The 20,186-nt window shown below is 25.8% G+C and overlaps 1 protein-coding gene across 5 annotated transcripts in view; it reads right to left on the reverse strand.

The window, feature by feature from the left end:
* LOC126898972 (Ig-like and fibronectin type-III domain-containing protein 2) overlaps window positions 1–20,186 on the reverse strand; it is a 60,257-nt gene that overhangs the window by 11,793 nt on the left and 28,278 nt on the right. For 3 of the 5 annotated variants that reach the window (XM_050673414.1, XM_050673431.1, XM_050673446.1), the window contains exons 2-12: window positions 19,660–19,756; window positions 11,353–11,580; window positions 9,014–9,124; window positions 8,705–8,944; window positions 8,385–8,546; window positions 7,743–7,957; window positions 6,835–7,070; window positions 6,497–6,703; window positions 6,102–6,435; window positions 2,312–2,639; window positions 207–382 (exon numbers count right to left, since the gene is read on the reverse strand). In XM_050673414.1, coding sequence (XP_050529371.1) covers window positions 207–382; window positions 2,312–2,639; window positions 6,102–6,435; window positions 6,497–6,703; window positions 6,835–7,070; window positions 7,743–7,957; window positions 8,385–8,546; window positions 8,705–8,944; window positions 9,014–9,124; window positions 11,353–11,580; window positions 19,660–19,720 — 2,298 coding nt within the window. In that variant the 5' untranslated portion in view covers window positions 19,721–19,756. Of the gene's footprint in view, window positions 1–206; window positions 383–2,311; window positions 2,640–6,101; window positions 6,436–6,496; window positions 6,704–6,834; window positions 7,071–7,742; window positions 7,958–8,384; window positions 8,547–8,704; window positions 8,945–9,013; window positions 9,125–11,352; window positions 11,581–19,659; window positions 19,769–20,186 lie in introns of all 5 variants that reach the window. The other 2 variants (XM_050673423.1, XM_050673440.1) reach the window with 2 other exon arrangements.

The following is a 20,186-nucleotide window of genomic DNA, read 5'->3' on the forward strand; positions in this document are numbered from 1 at the left end:
TAACAATAACTCGCTTTGAATTTTACATATATTCAATTACTTTATAAATAATATTATTATTTTAAACATTGAATATCACACATACAAAAAATAATTGCAATCAATTTTATTTTTACTAGATAATGCCAAAAAAATGTAAAAAGAATGCACTAACATTACGATACCAATATATTTATTTGATTAAAGTATAATTTTTTCAAATATACCTGATCTAATTTGATTGTATTTTCATGTACAGTAACGTTGTTAACTTTTTGATAATGAACTACAAAATTGGTGAAACTACTATTGTCGTTAGGAGGATTCCACGCTAACGAAACACTAGTATTAGTTAACTTTACTACATGCATATCACCAACAGGTCCTGGTAGCTTGCCAGTTCCTACAACAGACATAAATAAGCTATGATATTAAAATTTAACTTGGATAACAAGAAATTTAGATTTATCCTGACTACTTGGGATCAGCCACTTTTATCCTAAACTTATACTTGACACGATCATCCACATCATCTACACATATATCAGACGTCACATCGCATCCCTCCACCCCCTTTTGGTGTACTTCTACCTCTTCTTCCCCCAACATTCATTTCCACAACCGTTCTTACAGCTTCCGATTTCTCTCCCTTCATAACATAACCAAACCATCTAAGTCTATTTTTATTCATCTTATCCACAATTGACATTATAGCTATACTCCCTCTTATATGTTCGTTACTTATCCTATCTTCTCTAGTCTCTTTACTCATTCATTTAAGTATTCTCATCTCTATTACATTCATTCTATGCTCTATTCTCTTGTCAACCGCTCAACACTTTCAACCATATCATAGCTGGTCTCACTACAGTCTTATAGAATTTTTCTAAATTATCAGCCTCATTGGAATTTTCTTATCACATAACACACCAAACGCTTCACTCCACTTCACATAATATTGTTTCTTACATTCTCGCCAGTACCACTGCTTTTTCTTACTCTCTATGATTTTCCGAACATATATGTAAACATTTTATACCGACTGTCGACTTGACATGACTTTATAAGTAGACTCTTTTAAGTATTTTTAACTCCTATCCACAGGGATATATAAGAAAATTTTCTCTACAAATAAAAAAAAATAATCTAACTTAAAATAGATAGAAACTTTAGATCCCCTATTAAGGATATAAAGAATTCCTTATCCCTCTTAAGAAATCGTCACTGTAATAGACTACTAAGCCGACTATTATCATAAAGATTGAAATAACAAGGGTTCCAAGCTACTTTTGTATAATTTTATAATTGTACAGATTGATTCTTTTAATGTTAGCCACTTGATTTTTCTTAAAATAATAATTATGTTAAAAAATAATTTTTCATTAATTTTTATTTCTGATTTATCAGTTATTAACTACTTTTTTAAATCATCTTTTATACCTTATAAGAAATTGAATTTTATTTTTTAATTAACAACATAAGTATTTAATTAAATTATAATGCGACATAGTTCAACAAGTATAGATGATATCTGTCATTAATTAACATCACTATCATTAATAACGCTTTTATACGAGTTTAGTAAATTTTACAATTTCTTCTTTTAAAATTACATCCAAATTATAATTCACAATCAATTTTTTTATTTTGACGGACAATTTCTTAAATTAATACAATCATAGAATAAATGTTTTCTTTAATATTTTTTTAAAGTTGTCAAACTTTCAGAAAAACTTTCAAGATTTTAGTTGATAAAATGTTTCCATGTGTGACAGGTGTCTCATTCAAAGACTTATTGTATTTAGGTTATTCATTGGATTTTCATAAAAAGCAAACGAAAAGAATATTTATTATTATCTCTAAAGTACTATAATCAAATTTCATCAGGGCCTAATATATAAATAAAAAGAATGTTAGCAATTTTAAAACTCAAAAAAAAAAAAAAACATGGTAAATGACTTTTTTTAAATATTCTTTTACATTTTTAAAATTGAGGGTTTTTTTACTTTGAGAGACGATAGGTTTAATTCGGTTAAAATTGGTTTCTTTTGACGAATTGATCATATAATCGGTCCAGCCAAAGCTGAGAATTTTCATAAACAGACATAAAAAACGTACACCATCACAAAACCAGTATTAAAATTTCAATTCAGAAAAATTGCCTTAAGTATATTCTANATGCCGCGACCCCACTGTGCTAGGTTTTTTAATTTTACTTTCATTTGCAGGAAAGGATCATCGTCCTGTAGGAACTGTTATTTCCTGATCAATTCTTAATTTCCGGAAATTATACATTTAAGTACTTTTTATTTCGAATTTAAAAGACATTAACCTTCTTCAAAACATTGTACAACATTGCCGATAAATGAAGCACAGTTAACTGCTGTGCTGATCAAAGTATCAGGTACAACGCCAGAACATAAAGGCGTACATGTGCTTGGTACTCCTCGGCGTGTACAACAAGCTCCATGATTCCGACCACCAGCACCACACTTGATAAGTTTGTGAAGTTCAGTCCCGCAAAATGGAGCTAAATTCCTTATATCAGTCATATTTGCATCAAAAGAACATAGAGGCATACACGTTTGATGAAGTTTAATGTTAACACAACATTCTGTCACATTATACGACGAAGAAGTCAATTCTCGATTTTTAACTATCTATCAAAACAAACAAACCATATAAAAAATAATTAATTTATATATATAATTAATAAAGTGAAATAGCCAAGAATAAAAACATAATTATGTATTTAAAGTTTACCATTATTTCTACAATAAATATAATCATAGTATTATCAAAAATAAATTATTTAATAGATGTAATTTACAAAAATACAAAAATAATAATTTGTAAAAGAATACTCTTTTACTAATAAGGTAATAGTAAATATTTAAGACAGCGATTGATAACCTATAAGTAAATAATATATTTTTCAAATTAAATTTTTACAGGAAAGTAAAAAATGAATATAATGTCTATATAACGCTAGGGTAGGAACTATATTTTTTTGTTTATATAGCCATTTAAAACGGCCTATTTCTTAAAGAAAGTATCTTAATCGTGGATACTATAGAACGGCTAAAATTATCAGGATGGGAGCTGTTTCAAAAAACACATACAAAATGTCAACAGATAGCATAAAAGTTGGAACAGTAATTAACACCACTATCATTAAAGTCGCTTCCAAGCGAATTCGTTAAATTTCACAATAACTTGTAAATTATAATTTTACAATTACTAAATTGTAAGAATAACTAAATTGACGGTCAATCTATCATTGTAAAACAATTGTGAAAAGTTTCTTTTTTAATAATGTAGTACACTTCAATAGTTTTAATTTGATATTGAAAAAAAATTTACATGCGTAGATGATTTTTGTCAGTATATTTCTGTACTTAGGTTTTTCATTAAATTTTCATGAAGAATATACCAAAAAAAAAAATTATCTTTAATACATTTTATTAGAATTTCATTGAAGTCAATTTTTTTTTAACTTTTTAGCATTTTGAAAAAACAGAAAAAAATTAAAACCATCATTTTTTACGGTAGAGAATATTTGAGATATTTTTTTTTAAATCTAAAATTGAGGGATTCGTTCAAATTTTTTACGCTGATAGGTTCAACTATACTAAAATTGAATTTTTTTTATACCTTAACAAAAAAAATTGGTTCATTAAGAGCTGAGCATTTTTATACATAAAAAAACACATCATGGTAAAACCAATTCCTTCACAACTAAGTGTTGAGTAAGGCACCAAATTCAAGATTTAATCCAAAAAAGAAGGATAAAGATTTTTTAAATAAAATAAAATTTATTATAATTTTATGAATAATTTCAAAACTAAGAACTTTTTCAAAGAGTACACCAAAATATTTTTTAGATCAACGTAGGCAACTATTGATTTTACATTGATAAATAATATAAATAAACATAATTTAATTAAATATTATTATTTAAGTACTTTTGGTACGATACGGAGGAGGTAAAAATTTTTTTTTTATGTAAAATTCCCAGTATAATATTCAAAATAAGTCACTTAAAGACAGTGCAAACTTTAACAAACAATAGAATAATAAAAGAATTATAATCAAAAACTGAAAATTGATTTAAATTAAAATCATCAGTTATTAAAATATTTTATTGCTATGATATAATATTCTCAATAGTCTCACATGATTCTTTGTATAGATGGTTATGTGAATTAGAAAGATTATAGGAACATCTTAAAAGTTGATTGATATTATTGAGAGTTAATTTAACAAAAATAAGTTCAATACCAAGAATGAAAATCCAGCAATTTATAACTAAAATATTTTCTATCAGCTAATAATCCTCTAATAACTGTATATCAAACTTCATAATTTCTATCAAAACTAAAAACATTAAAATAAAAAAAGCCCAATTCTGCATTGAAGCAAGAATTATTTTAGTTAAATATAATAATAATAATTGTTCATAATCAAGAACTTTAATAAGATGTAAGCTTCAATTCGAAGCTGAGAAGGTATTGGTTTTACTTTGGTTGACTGGAGTTATTGTGTTTTATGTTTTTGTAATGTGAAATAATAATAAATGTTTTTTTATATAAGCATACAAATTTTTCTACGCAAATTATACTACTACTATAATTAATTGTATATGTATTAATTATAACCACAAAATATAGTCAATGTAAAACTTAATCAATTATTTAAATGATATCATACTTCCTGTTGATGACTTACGTGCAATATAAAAATGGGCATGTGAAGTCACGGATTCCACGGCGATGGTCAAACATTTTATATTGGGTGCTAATATAATCGTTGGGTCGAAGACATAGGAGAGCTTACCTCAGTTTATAATTTTGACCCAGAAATTTATCAAAATTATATAAATTTATATTTATATATATTAATAATAATATTAGATAATAAAATTATTTTTTGAAATAAGAAAAATTAATTTACCCCTCAAAAAAATTGACCATTTTACGGCTTTTGGTACTTATATAATATTTAAAAACTGAATATATCTTATTTTAACTATAATCCTTAGATGCTTGGGAAAAAATATTATCTATTTCATTAATATAATTTTCAATGAGCTGCTATTGTTCTAAGTTTTAAAAATAATTAATTCAAATATTTATTGTTGCGGTCAATGACTATTTATTGACATTTATACGATAGACATTTTTAGAATTATTATCTTTCTAAGTTTCTACATTACATAACTGTGTTTTTATTTATAGAACTAATATATCAGTTTTGTTTAAACATATTGTCAAATTTAATTTTATTTTATGCTCAAAGGAATTTAGATTACAAAAATGTCGACGTTTTGTTATTTTATAATTAAATAAAAAAATTTTGATTTTCTAATTGGATAGTCGTTTAATCAAGTAGTCAGAAAAAGTGATTTTTCGAGGAATAAACACTAAACCAGCGACGACGACTTCTAAAACGATATTAAATTTTTACTAAGGAATGATAAAATTGAAAAAATTCGCTATAGTTATAAAACTCGTTTTCAAGTATAAATAAAAAAAAGTTAAAAATGGATGGTGGCATCGAGGTTGTATTATAATATACCTTAAATACTAATTCTGAAAATATTTTTAAAATAAAATTATTTTTGAGTCAGCTAGAACGTTTGAATTCTTTATTTTTTATCATTCTTCGTAGTGTAACCATATATTGTCAAATAATGAAAATTACTTAAGATTTTATACAATTATTAAACCAATAATTTTTTTTTTAAATGTACCAAAACTCATTTACTTATTTGACTTAATAAAAACCGCTTTTTAACAACTGTGATTCATATACCACGAGAAATCATTTATTGTAGAAATGACGTTAGTTCAAGTCTTTAAACCTAACTCCCTAGGCCAAAACGAAATCACATATATTTTTTTTTTATCTTCGAAGTCATATATATATATATATTTTTTAATGACATTTTTGGACATAAATCATTTCTTTGAATGGTATTAATATCAATGTTAATATTTATTAACATTGATAAAGACAAATTTTTTTAATGTAGCTTATGAAATATTAATATATAAATATAAATACTGTAAAAAAATACACATTTATTATCATTGCATAAAGTAATAAACAAATTTTAATACCTGGCTCTTTGTTGAAAACACAATTCGTTGCGAAGGTTCTCCTGAACCATGTGCATTAACAGCTTCCACAAATACTTCGTACAAAGTATTAGGTTTTAAATGTTCCAATATAAAAGGAGAATGAACATTGGTTATAGAATCATATTCATCGTCAACTAGTCTAAAAAACACATTGTAGTGTGTTACGGAATCTCCTAAATTCTTTGGTGGTTCCCAATGAAATATTGCAAAATCAACGTCTATATTTGAAACACGAAGACGTCTTGGACTGGATGGAACAATACCGTAACCTTGGAGAAGACAACTTGTGTAATCGTCCATGTAACGTAAACATCTAAAAATAAATATGATTATTGAAATTTTATAGTTTTCAAAAATTTTAAAATGAAAATTACCTGAAATAACTGAAATCAATTTGGGTGAGATTACCGGCACACAATGTCTGACATAGTGGTGGTAACCCTCTTGCACGACAGCAAGGAGTATGATCCATACCGTTTGTAAGGCAACTAAATGTTTGAGATGCCCATGGAGCACATATCATTAAGTCAGTTACTTGTGCTCCATCAGACTTCGATGGATCGCATAATTTGTCCAAACACCTTTTTAAAAATTAAAACTCTTAAATAAAGTATTTTATTGAACTAAAAATTGATTTTTTAATTTTAATTATCATACTAAAAATATAAATAACCTATATTTACTTATTTATTAGCTACTTTTTTTTACTCACGAAGAATGTGTAACACCTTTTTTTACGCAACACGATCTTATATCAGGCAATAGTGGTAACTTAGAATTGTCAATATTGGCTTTACGAGTAGTTTTTTGATCTGTATTTAATGTGAGAGATCGAATTGCTAATGACGGTAGACTAGATCCGTGTTTGTTATTGGCAATTACAGTCACTTCATACATAGTATATGGTGTTAAATTTTCAATTTTTATTTCATTTTCAGTTCCAGGCACCTACAAAATACTAGTTTATCATAAAAAAAAAAGGAAATGTTTTTATTTGTAGAAAAATGTTAATAATGTAATACATATTACTAATAACATTGCAAACGAATATATTACCTAAAGAAAATAGCATTTATAAAGTTTCTGTGTAAATAGTAAATACTAAGTATTGTTGGAATAATTAAAAAATAATAATCTTTTATGAAATTTGTGTACCTACAAGAATAAATTACCAAAAACTCTTTGAAATAATATATATCACGCCTTTAAATTATTAAATGAAGAAAAAGAATAACTAAAGAATAATTTTATGGCCTACCGAGCTTGGTTGATAACGATGAGTTAATACTAGGGTTCGGTTTCATTGCGTTGGGCTATGTAGGTTTTATTGTCCTCTCTGGCACAAGCAATAGCTTTTAGAGAGGAGGTTAAGCATGATTGCAACATTACTAATTTAATTTATCACCATATCCTAGTATAAGAATATTTTATCTTATTAAGATATCTATGATGGCTAGATCTTGGTAAAAATAATTGGGTAACATTTTTTTTTTTTTTAATTATTAAAACAATTTGACAATGTTTCATAAATACTGCTTCGTCATTAATGTTAACTAATAATGGAATTATTTATGTTTATAGTTGAATTATCTATGATAATAATAATCTATGAGTTTTTACCTTGACTTGTATACTATGGGGCGTGACAACTGATTGACTGTTTCTGTCGTTATCTGAAAATAATTTCATGTCGTCAAATGATTTGAGCATTGTAACATTGACTATAAACTCTTTGACGGAAGCCGAGTTAGATTTAGGTTGATCCCAAGAAACTCTAAAATTAGAACTACTATTAGCTACAACTTGAACATCTTCAGGTTGACTTGGTAATATTTCTGAAAATTAAAAGTAATAATTTAAAAAACACGTATTTCTACAATTTAGTATTTAAAAAGTAATTATCCATAAAGCTACTATATGAATGCTTTGTGCTCTGAGTAATATAATTTAGAAACTTTAAAAATTATTACTTTATAAATTATTGACTTAAAATCAATTTATAACATAAATGAAAGTAAAAAAATAAATATTCAATAAAGATCGAAATAAAGTGAAGGGGTAAATCATAGTTTCAAGATAAGAGATTCAAAGTACTGTCACAGAATAGATATTATCTATTCTGTGATACCACATGGTTTCTAATGTAGACACTTATTTGACGACTAGACAATACGTTTTTAGTAAACAATTGACTTGTAAATCCAGTTGGAAAGAATTACGAGCGAACATGACGGAATTTTTACGTCAATCAATAGTATTTACCTATCCCCTCGACGATGCATGCCAATGTCTGTTCAGTGTAAGGTGAACACGAAACCATAGTTTTTATATTGTCAGTGATTGGGGTGTATTCCCCTTGGCAAACATCTTGGCATATATCTGGAATGCCTTCTTGAATGCAGCACGGAACGTGATTTCTTCCGTCTATAACACAATAACGCATAATATAATATATATGTAGTACTTTTCATTGATAACGTATAAACAAATATGTAGAAATAATTATAAAATCAAAACGGACAATGAAGTAAAATTAATAATTATAAGAAGAAAAATATAAGTAATAATTCAAATTAACTAACCTGCCATGCATTTTACAATGGATTTGAAATCTGGTTCACAGTTTTCTGGATCTTGTCCTGTATTACCATCTAAAATACTTTGTATATTACAAAAACCTAAGCAACTGGAGCTAACGTTTCTAGCTAAACAACAATCAGTATAATTATGATTCTTCACATCGATAGCTTCAGTTTCGTCTTCTTTTCCATAGTATTCCGACGTTAGATTTTCTAATGGTGGTTCAAGACTAGATGATAACACTGTTAAAACATAAACAAATTTACTTAAATTAGAATAAAAAATTAAGTCATAAGTTCAAAATCTGTCACCTGACAGTGTGTGAAATGATCGAACTACAGGATCACTATTTACTTCGCATGCGTATACACCAGAATCATTAAACTTAACATTCTTAATTGATAATACCCATACATCACCACCTTAAACAAAGTGTTATAAAAATATTAAATTTTAAATTAATCTATAATTTCATAAAAACAATATGATAACAAGATTCCACAACTTAAGGCTTCTGGAATATTCTTTGAAATTAAATAGCTTAAATTTATTTTAAAGATATATTTTATTTTATAAATTTTGTATAAACTCTTTATTTTTGAGTATAAAGAGATTATGTGACCAACCTTGAATAATTTAAAAGAAATCAAAGATAATAAAAAACTTCAATATTATAAATTATATTATTAAAACATTGTCGTTATTTTTATATTTTTACTATTGACTTAAAAAATATATAATTGTTGAAGGGTAAAGTTTTTACAATTTTCAGTAGTATTTTAACTTTTGAAAAGAGTATTGTACTTTTTTTTTTGCTATCGGCAAACTTTCAAATGGTTGCGTTTAAAACTAAACTTGAAAGTTTATCATAACATTAATATTATTTTCTAGGAAATTTCATGTAAATAGTTCAACTACTTTCATACAATAAAACTAAACAGGGTATTCATATGCATACCTGATATTGAGTGTTATAATTATTAGACCCAAATACATTGTTACATATGAGTCTCGACCTTTAAACATCAAAAATAATTAACACTCTCAAAGAAAAATAATTAAATTTTTGATCAACTTTTTTTTTATTATTTTGATAAGAAAGTGGGAATTAGAAAATACCAGTTATATTTACAAGGGAATTCTCAGAGTTGTTTCTAAGAGGGATAATTATAAGAAATTTTCTTACCCTCTCCATTATATATCTTAATCATATATTTATTTCATCGTGGGAAATTCTATCCCCTGAATAATCGCCCTTAGATATATATGTTAGTAAAACTAATTATTATTGTTTTTTTAAATTATTATAACTTCCTATCTCTTTATCACAGGTTAACTTGAATACAAATAATATGTACACAACATGGATGTAGTGGATTAACTAAACGTGTTATAAGGCCATTAAAAAAATATTAGCCTACAAGATATTTCTACCGAAAAAAAAAATATATTAAAATTAGGCCCTTACTACTAAACTATAATTTAATTTCAAAATTAGTAAAATTACAATTTCATTGACCATTTTAATTTTGACATAAGTAACTCTATTCTCTCTAATTAAGGAGATTAAGCTTAGCTATTAAATGAGAAAAAAAACTGGTAATGAAAATGATAATCATGAATAACGTTGTGATTGCCAATCACATCAATCAGATGAATTCTTGGATAAACTAAATACTATGAGAATTCAAATTCCATAAATGGTTGATTTTATATAAAAAAAATTCATTTATACATTGAATTTAGCTACTTATTTAAACTTTGATAGATAATGTTTAGGATTCTAAACATGAATTACAAAAGAAATTCACCACAACTTTACCGAACTACCAACTACTACTACTACTTATTATATTAAAGGTTTATTTGTTGGTGGGAAAATTGAGACTTAATGCAATCAAAAACCTTCACAAATAGTTTATAGTTTTTAGAGTTATCAAAAAAGTTTTTCAGAGTTATAACTTTGTGAGTAAGTTTTACTTTTCTCTTTATTTCAAGAGTAATCTGACTTTTTTCAGACGTTGTATAAAAATTTTTAATATAATTTCAAACATGATTTTAGAAATATGATTTTCTAATTGGTCAAACTATTTTATTCTATTATTATTGATTTATAAATACAGAGTTATCTGCTAATCATTACCCACACAAATTACTTACAAAATATCAATAATTCTAAGACTATTTATTTTTTTAGTTACATATATTTCTTGATTTATGATTAAGTACATTTTCAGTTTATATCTTATACTTTATAAGATTTTAACTTTATTTTAACTTCATATAATTAAATGACAATATACATATTTAATTAACTAACAAAATAGAAAGTTATATTATTTATGAAATCACTGGTTTATAACAACTTTTGTTCTAGTACTGTGAATATTATTAACATTTTTAAACCTAGGCAGAAAGAGTGTAGTTTAAAAATGTCAATTAAAAAAATACACTTACCTACACCTCACCTTGTAATAAAAATTTAAGAAAAAAAGGATTCCTCAAATATACAGATAAAAATGAAAAATTATTTATTTATTATTTTCTGCGTCAATAGTTATTACAAATCAGTCTCAGTTTTAACTTTTTTAATTATAATACAAGATTCAGTATTAAATATTTTTAACTGTTTTGTATTGAAAAAAAATACCTATATCATGAAGAACTTCAAATCTTCTATCTGCAGTAATTCTAGATTCAGCCGCGGTTAGTACTTTCCAACTGTGTCGGTCTTTATTTTCAGTTTTCCACAAAACAGTATGATCACCTAAATTTCTTACAACACAAGTCATTAAAGCTGAGTCACCTTCCTTAGAATGTATTGGTTTTGCTGTAGGTTCTTGCATTACTGGTAATATCGCAACGTCTGATAATAGAACTAAAAAAATAAAATTTATATTAAATATTCAATTGTTATATAGATCACAATTATAGTATTATAACAGTAAAATAATTTTTTACTTCTTTTACATAAAATCTCTAGGGTCTCGACACCCTAGAGATGTTATCAAAAACGTATAGAACTAAGTCAAAGTTCAAAACATTAGGGAAGATTGTATCATAGCAAATGACACAAAACTCTATGTCCTTCATTATAGTTAACTAATCAAGCGTTTATGACTTTGAACTGAAATGTAATGCATTATTGATATTTAATTTGAATTCAAATCTGCTAATCATTTTCAATTTAAACTTTAACTTAAATGAATCTAATTTAATAATTAGCTTATCATTTTTAATGTCATGCTATAATTTTTTAATATGTCAATAGTTAATATAATCATAAATATATATAATTTAATATAAATAATATATATTTTCTATGAAAATATGTTTAAATTATAATTTAAACAATTTTTTGTTTTTTTTTTATCCTATTTTAATGCTTATTTTTATTTTTTACGAGATTGACCTACAATTAAAAAAATAGATAATCTAGCATAAATATCATCATGTCAATAGGCACAATACCCAAAACCTGCTAGTATTCAAAAAATGAAACATAACTATCCTAAGTGATAGTCAAGCTGCTCTGAAAGCATTTAGTAATAACCAGGTGACTTCAAGGCTAGTCCTTGAATTCACAGAAACTTTAGATTCATTAGCAAGGTTCAATAAAGTTACACTGGCATGGGTACCTGGACACAGTGGTATGACTGATAATAAAAAAGCAGATTTTCTATCGAGGAAAGGCGCAGAAAACCCTATGTTGAACCAGAACCAATGGTAGAAACTCACAGAGCAATCTCTCAAAAGTGGTATTTAAAAACTGATGTACAGAACAATACAGGAAAATATAGAGTTATCTTGTGGTACTCAAAAATATTTATCAAGATTTCCGGTCTACTACGGAGGAATCTTAATTCTGTCAGAGAAACAAGACTCTTTGAACATATATAAGTGTGGCCTATAAAGACGTCCTGTATATGGTGGGAACACTGAAGTGAATAAACTGAATTAATATAATTCAGTAGGATGTGAGTACAAAGGCATACAGTTCTGAGTACATGAGCAATTTTTGGCTACCTCTCTAATAACTAACACTAAAACTAACAAGATTGATATATATTCTTTTTCTAGTGGATATTAATTAATTTTACTATTTAAAAACAGTTATTTTTTTATATTTAATGGTATTGATAAGGATTGTTTTTATAAAAAGTTTTTCGTTTTCTCTAAAACATCAATCAGACTAAATATAAAGTCATGACTAAATTAATAATCCGTCGCGTGAAAATGAAAAAGTTCTAATGCAAAATCGATGATTTTTTCAGTATACCGTTTTTAAAAACATAATTTTCATTAAGTTTTATAATTTTTAATTTATTTCGCTATTTAATTTGGTTGGTAATTATTTTTTTTATATATTTATCGAAAAAAAATTTTTCAACAAAATAGGTCTTTTTTATTTTATGATGACGAAACATTAGTAACTAATATATTAAAAAAAACATTATGTCAATCATAAATTAAAGAAAAAAATTCTAAAAAACTAAGAATAGTTGTTTTAAAAACTATATTCATTGATTTACTTTATAGTATCAACTTCTTTTTGTATTTGTTTTAACCTATCAAACTAAACAAACATAGAAATACAGTAAACATAAATGTTTATTTTACAAAATGTTACTGGCAGGAGCTGAAAATAGTATCGTCCGAAATGCACCTGGGTCACACCTACTCGTAAATCTCCACATTTCAACTTCAGTCTAGTTTATCTTTTATACTAATAAATAACATGTATACAGCTGAGAATAATAACTAGCGAAAGATGATTTTGATATATTCAATGTCATTTGCAGATGCCAATAAACGCAGAAAAATCAAATATAACCTAACAATTATTTGTAATTTATTGTTTTTAAGATATCGAATTNTAGGAAGATAACTATCTTAAGTGATAGTCAAGCGGCTTTGAAAGCACTCTGTAACGATCAGGTGAATTCAAAGCTGGTCCTCGAATGCAGGGAAACTTTAGAATCACTATCGAGGTTCAACAAAGTTACACTAGCGTGGGTTCCCGGTACACTACGGTGTCACTGGAAATGAGAATGCTGACTTTCTAGCCAGGAAAGGAGCAGAGAACACCTATGTTGGACCAGAACCAGTGGTAGGGCTCACTGAGCAATCGCTCAAAGCGTTACCCAAGAATTGGTGCAGAGAACAACACAGGAAAATCTGGAAGTACTTGGTAGTACCTAGACAATCTAAAATGTTTATCAAGACCCCTGGTTTATTGCTGGGTGATCTTAATAGCATGACTAGACATCAAATAAGCACCCTGACTGGTCTACTGACAGGACATGGTCACCTGCTTAAGCATCTTAACGCAATGGGGGTATCGGAATCACCATTGTGCAGGAAGTGTGGAGTAGAAGAGGAAGACTCATTTCACATCATGTGCGAATGTGAAGCCTTGTCCACACTAAGATCAAACTACTTGAATAAACCATTTCCTGAAAAAGAGGATATTAAAAACCTAAAACCCAGAGAGATACTTAATTTCGCCAGAAAGACAGGACTCTCTGGTCATCTTTAGAGGTGACTTTATGGTTGGTAATGTATTAACACTTTGGTGATAACACTTAGGTGGGTAAACCGAATCAAGACAATTCGGTATGAAGTGCGCACAATAGACCTACAGGTCTGAGTGCATGAGCATTATGTCCACCTCGATAATAACTAAAACTAAAAAAACTAAGATATCGAATTAAAAAAAAACCAACACAGTGAAATTGCGACATATTGGGGATGTATCATAACTTGGAAAAGTTCATTAAATTTTATGATCATTAAATTTGGTCCAGCTAAAAGCACTTCATCATAAAACCAATACTTTCTAGTTTCGCATTGAAGTTAAAATTATTTGGTTGGTATTGATGTAAAATATTTAATTTCCAACAAAATATCTAATTTAGAAAAAATTAAAAATAAATATGTTTTTTTAATTTTTAATTAAGATTTTTCTGCTATAAGCACTATACAAATATCTATCCGTCATACCACATAAAACTTGTCGGTATTTTTCATTTTATCGCTGAACATCATTATAAAAAAATAAAAATTGTTATTATCAATTATATAATATAATTGTTTTTACAAATAAATCAGCAGATGACTATCGAATCGATTTTTACACTAAAATTGTACTAAGATAACGGCATAAATAAATTTTAAAAATACAAAAATGGTTTATACCAAGGTCTGTTATATTTCTTAGTTACTGTGTTAACCATTAAACGAACAACGTATATTAGTCCACTTATTATCAGTTATTGACTAACTTTACTATGTGGTTTCAAAAATCTGTAACGATGCGATATTTCTAAAATCTTCAAAGTTAAATAAATTATTTAAAATTCTATTATTACTAATAATTAACATTAAAAAAAATAAAATTTCAATAAAAAGATTTGTATTTCAAAAAAACAGGAGACGAAAATATTGCCTCGGGAAAACTTATCAGACTAGCATACTTCACTTCCAAATAAAATAATAAATGCAAAAAAAAAGAATTCCTGAAGTACAAAAATTGACTGACGTTATGATAACTAACCTATCAGCAACTTTTACTGTAGTCTAGTCCAATCTCATGCTGTAGAACAATAGTTATTACTAAAAGTAATGATCATGCACAAACTTCTTCTACAAATCATAAAATATCTTTATTTATATATAACTAACGATTAAAGAACATTATTTTTAAAATAAAAAATTGGCTTAGTTTTTATGTATAATTATAAATGAAACACGAAAAAGTTAATAAACACATTTTTCTCTCTGAAAGTCTAATGAAAAATTATTTTAAATTTCAAATAAATTATTGATTTAAAATATCATTATGTTATTCTTAAATAAAAACAAATATACAAGTGTTTAAAATTTATCAAAAATAGTAGAATTGTGTGTATTATAGTTAACACTATATACTGACAAATAGCGAAGTCATTTTTGTTAGAGGGCAACCAATTCATTAGTGTGCAATGAAATGTACAGTTTTGTAAATTTTATTTTATAGTGCCTTTTTCAATGTCTTATGTCAGCATTTTTGAATACACAATTAAAATTAAAAGTAATTTTTATGTATGAATTGTTCAAAATATAATTACAAAAATCTGAGGATTCTACAAAGAGGTATTCAACGAATTTGAGTATTTAGCTCTTGATTATGATCAAGAGGCGGTCTTAAACTTTGATTTTAAGCTCCTTTGTTATAGATAAATTTGTTTTATGATCGGTCCATGGAGTTCTCAACAGTTATTTCAAATTTTTCTTTTCTTCGTTGACACGATGAATATAGTCTATAATTCGGAGTTATTTGCATGTATAGAGAATATCAGTGTCCTTACTTAGGATAACTTAGTTTTTTTTTTTTTATTTCATAATCCTTTTATATTTTATAAAGTATATTAAACACAATTTTAGCCATAACCACACTTTGTTTATTTTCTTCTTCTGTAGCATCTTTATTTGATAAAATGTGTCTAGATATATTATACTGTCCTTATGATCAATCAGTTTTATTAAATAAATAAACTGCTATCGTGTAATATAAAAAAAGATAGTTATAAATATAAAACAAAATACATCCGTGAATAATTTACAGAATACGGCACATGAAGTAAAATTAATGAGACGTGTCATTGAATAAAATCCTATCTTACCATGTATTTACACTCAACATAATATTAGACCTATAATATAATTACAACCCATAATCGCACTGAAATTAATACATAAATATATTTTACCCTTTAGTGTACTTACACTCAAAGTAACACATTTGATTTGCCATTAATGGATATATGTTTTATCTAATTACTATATAAAACATTAAGTTCACATTAATCTTTAGGCTCCAACATAAATATCACCCAGGGGTCTTTAAGTACAAACATTAGTATTTATTCCAAGTGCATTGTATTTTTAAAAAAGTTCATTGATTTAAAAGTTGTGAATGTATTTTAGAGGAAGCTCATTTTTGTTAGTGGAACACATAAGAACATTTTCATTTAATCGTGATAAAATTCTATAAAATCTTTAATTTATCTTGCTCTTTAATAGCTATTGAACGTGAAAATTTAAAATTATAATATTTTTCTCACTATTCCATATTTAGTATTCACTGCACAAAATATTTTTGACTGCTCTATGTACTGAAACAGAATTTCCGGTTTGTTCATCCATTATTGAATCTCGAATTCCTTCTCTGATATTAGAAGAATGATAACAGTTGTAAAACTCTATCATAAAATTATGACAGTACAACGAAGATATAACTGTAGTTTTGTAGATTGAATATGCTGATGTAATAACTATATATATAAACTAAAAAAAATTTTGAAGAGAAATAAGAACAAATTTGTTTTATATTAAAATGCAGCAAAAAGATGAGTTTATTTTTATTATAACTTTTTGGTATAAAATCAAACATGTCTACTTTTTGCATCTATGCATAAAGCATTTTATACTCAATAAAATCATGTGACACAAATCAATTTTTAAAAATAAAGAACGTATCTGTATATCTTAAACCAGCGTTTTCAATTTTTCGTTTCGATGAAAAGCTTATAATAAATAATTGAAGTGTTCAATTATTTATTTTTTTGCGTCTGGCAATACTTTTTCTCAACTCTCACCAGACAAATGTCTTTTAACGATATGTCGAAGTATCACAAATCGTGTCTAGTTCAAGACATTTTTCAAAAATTGAAAAAATTGCCTTTGTTCACTGTAAGTGGTGAAAATCCCCCCTAAAAAAATACTAATTTTTAAAATCTATATATTTGGATATTTAAAAACTTTTTTCTTTAAACTGTCGTAACTTTTTGAAAAAAGAACACATCAAGACGATTTTTTTTTATAAATTCCTTATGTATTTCATTTTCTCTTGATATATATATATGTATAATTTAAATCTGACCTTTGATCTATCCACAGGGGAGAATTCAAAATATCAAATTTTTCAAAAAAAATTTACTTTAGTAAATGTTTCAGAAATACTCTAAGGTTCAAACATATGTTAAATTAAAAGTTATGTTACGTACTATTATATAAAAATAAAAATTGTACCATCAATTTATCTTCTATATGTAAATGTCTGTCGTAAATAAGAAACATGCTATTTTTGTGTTAAAATATTCGATTTCCAATTATATATTTTCAACTTTAAATCGCAATTACTTTTGAAAAATGTATACATTATTCCATTTTTTTTTTTTTTTTTGTAAATAATATATATGTATATACTTATTCATTTTATCTACCATACTTTTCTTCTTTAAACAAGAAGGTTTTATAAATAAGGGGAGGTTAGAGTGATGTAGTCACCAATTTTCATAATTTTTATTTGAATAAAATTTACATTTAATGATTTATAAGTATTATACATGAATAAATATTTATTATAGCGATCAAATTTAGTATAAAATTTAAAATAATTTAATATTATTAATTTTATGGAGAAATTATAAAAAGTTATAAAGTATACAGAATAATTCTTATAATATTATCCACCAAATTTTTCTTAGAATAATGATTTTGTTAAGAAAATCATTTTTGGTGTTTTTGTATTCCATACATTTTATGATATTACAAAAGTGTGTCATTATTTTTTTAATTGTGATATACATATTTTACCAGCTCATAATAAAAAATGATCTAAGAATATGGTCAATGACAACTTTATATACTTTTGGAAACTTTTTTTTTACACTGAAGTAAGAGATGCTATATGTATATGATAACAAATATTGAAGTTATTTATGAATTAATTTAACTGAATATCATTTTATGTTAGTTTTTCGGTATTTATATTATTAATGATATTTTGTTATTATTATTATTGTTAAAATATGTAATAGTTTTGTTTTAGCTTCAATGTGTTTTATAAGCTTTAATTTTTATCGTCATTTACTTCAGTGTCAAAAAAAGTTTCCAAATCTAATTAAACATGTATGGCTTCACTAATTGTACAACAAACAGCATGAACTTTATTTAAAGTCATAGTAATTTTTTATTTATTTTTTTTTTAATATAATCAGTCAATAAATTTAATAGAATATGTTGATTATGAAAATTATAATTATTGTGAAAAAACTTTTATTGTTAAACTTGAATAAATTTATATCAGATAATCTACTATAATAAATAATGGAGTTTTACAAAAGCCGATTTATCATGTGCTCAGAAATGATTACTCGTTAACAAAAAAATACACCATGTGATATTATGTTGTTAAAAGTAGTAAAACGATAAATATTTTTTAATAACTAACGACTTTAATAGTTCTTCTAAAAAGTAACAGGTTACCTATCTTATTAATATGATTAAACATCTTAACTATATTTTAAATTTTTAACGCGCTTATGTCTAGTCTGAAGAAGTATATTTTCACAATAATTATGTTACATATAAAAAATTTATCTAACATAAAATAAAAATCTCGACTCAGTGTGAACAAGTAAATAGAGTTTTCAGTAAGTAAGGAAACGAGTGTCTATTGTTCTCATTGTTTGTAACATTTTACCTATTTCCTAACTTACTGAACACTCTGTAAATGATATCTGACGGTGATTAAAATTACTATCATAGAAAACAATTTTTTTTCATATTATACTTATTTTGAGATTAATTGAGCAGTTTATGATAAACCAATCATCCTGTAATTTGTAATATCATTATAATGATATATATCATTTTTTACATAGCATATTATTCCCTCCCAGATTTCAACTATCAAAGTTTTTCTACAATTGAAAAATTATTTCTTTATATTTATCATAACCAAGAATTTTTTTTATTTTTTATTTAATTAAGAAACATAATACATTCATTTTGATATAATGTGTTGGTTGAATAAAGTTAACTTCTAGAAGTATACATATTTACGATTTTATACATTATACCAATTATTGTATTACGTGTATAAGATGAAATATAAATGTTAAATACTTACCATTGTGAACAATGCTAATTATAATGAAAACGACTGAACAAATGTGCACGTTAATAATCATATTGTCCTATTAGTTTCGAAGCTCTGGAGTTATTTTCTGTCAAAAAATTTAAAAATCATATAAAAATAAAATAATAATTAATTTTTTTCTTCATAATTTTTTTTATTTAAAATGAAATAAAACAAATATTCAAAAACATTTAATTGTTTAGAAATGTTATAATTGTCATAATTATTGACTATAATAAAATCAGAGGGGTTTTCGATGGTTAATTAGAGGAGAATAATGCATAACAAGTTTAATATTATCTTATCCATAAAAAATCACTTAGATATATTGAAAAATGTTTGAAATAGAGTACTTTGAAAATTAAATGTCTCGTGGTGTCTCTCTCTCTCTCATATTTAGATGAAAACTGATATGATTTTGTTTTAATATAACACCTTATATTTCAAACGTGACTTAACTTTGAAAATGAAACTTATGTATAAGGTACAGTTGATTTGAGGAGAAAAATGATAAAAGT

The sequence above is a fragment of the Daktulosphaira vitifoliae genome, unplaced genomic scaffold (genome assembly GCF_025091365.1).
Source record: "Daktulosphaira vitifoliae isolate Bord-2020 unplaced genomic scaffold, ASM2509136v1 Scaffold_1, whole genome shotgun sequence".
Classification (NCBI taxonomy): domain Eukaryota; kingdom Metazoa; phylum Arthropoda; class Insecta; order Hemiptera; family Phylloxeridae; genus Daktulosphaira; species Daktulosphaira vitifoliae.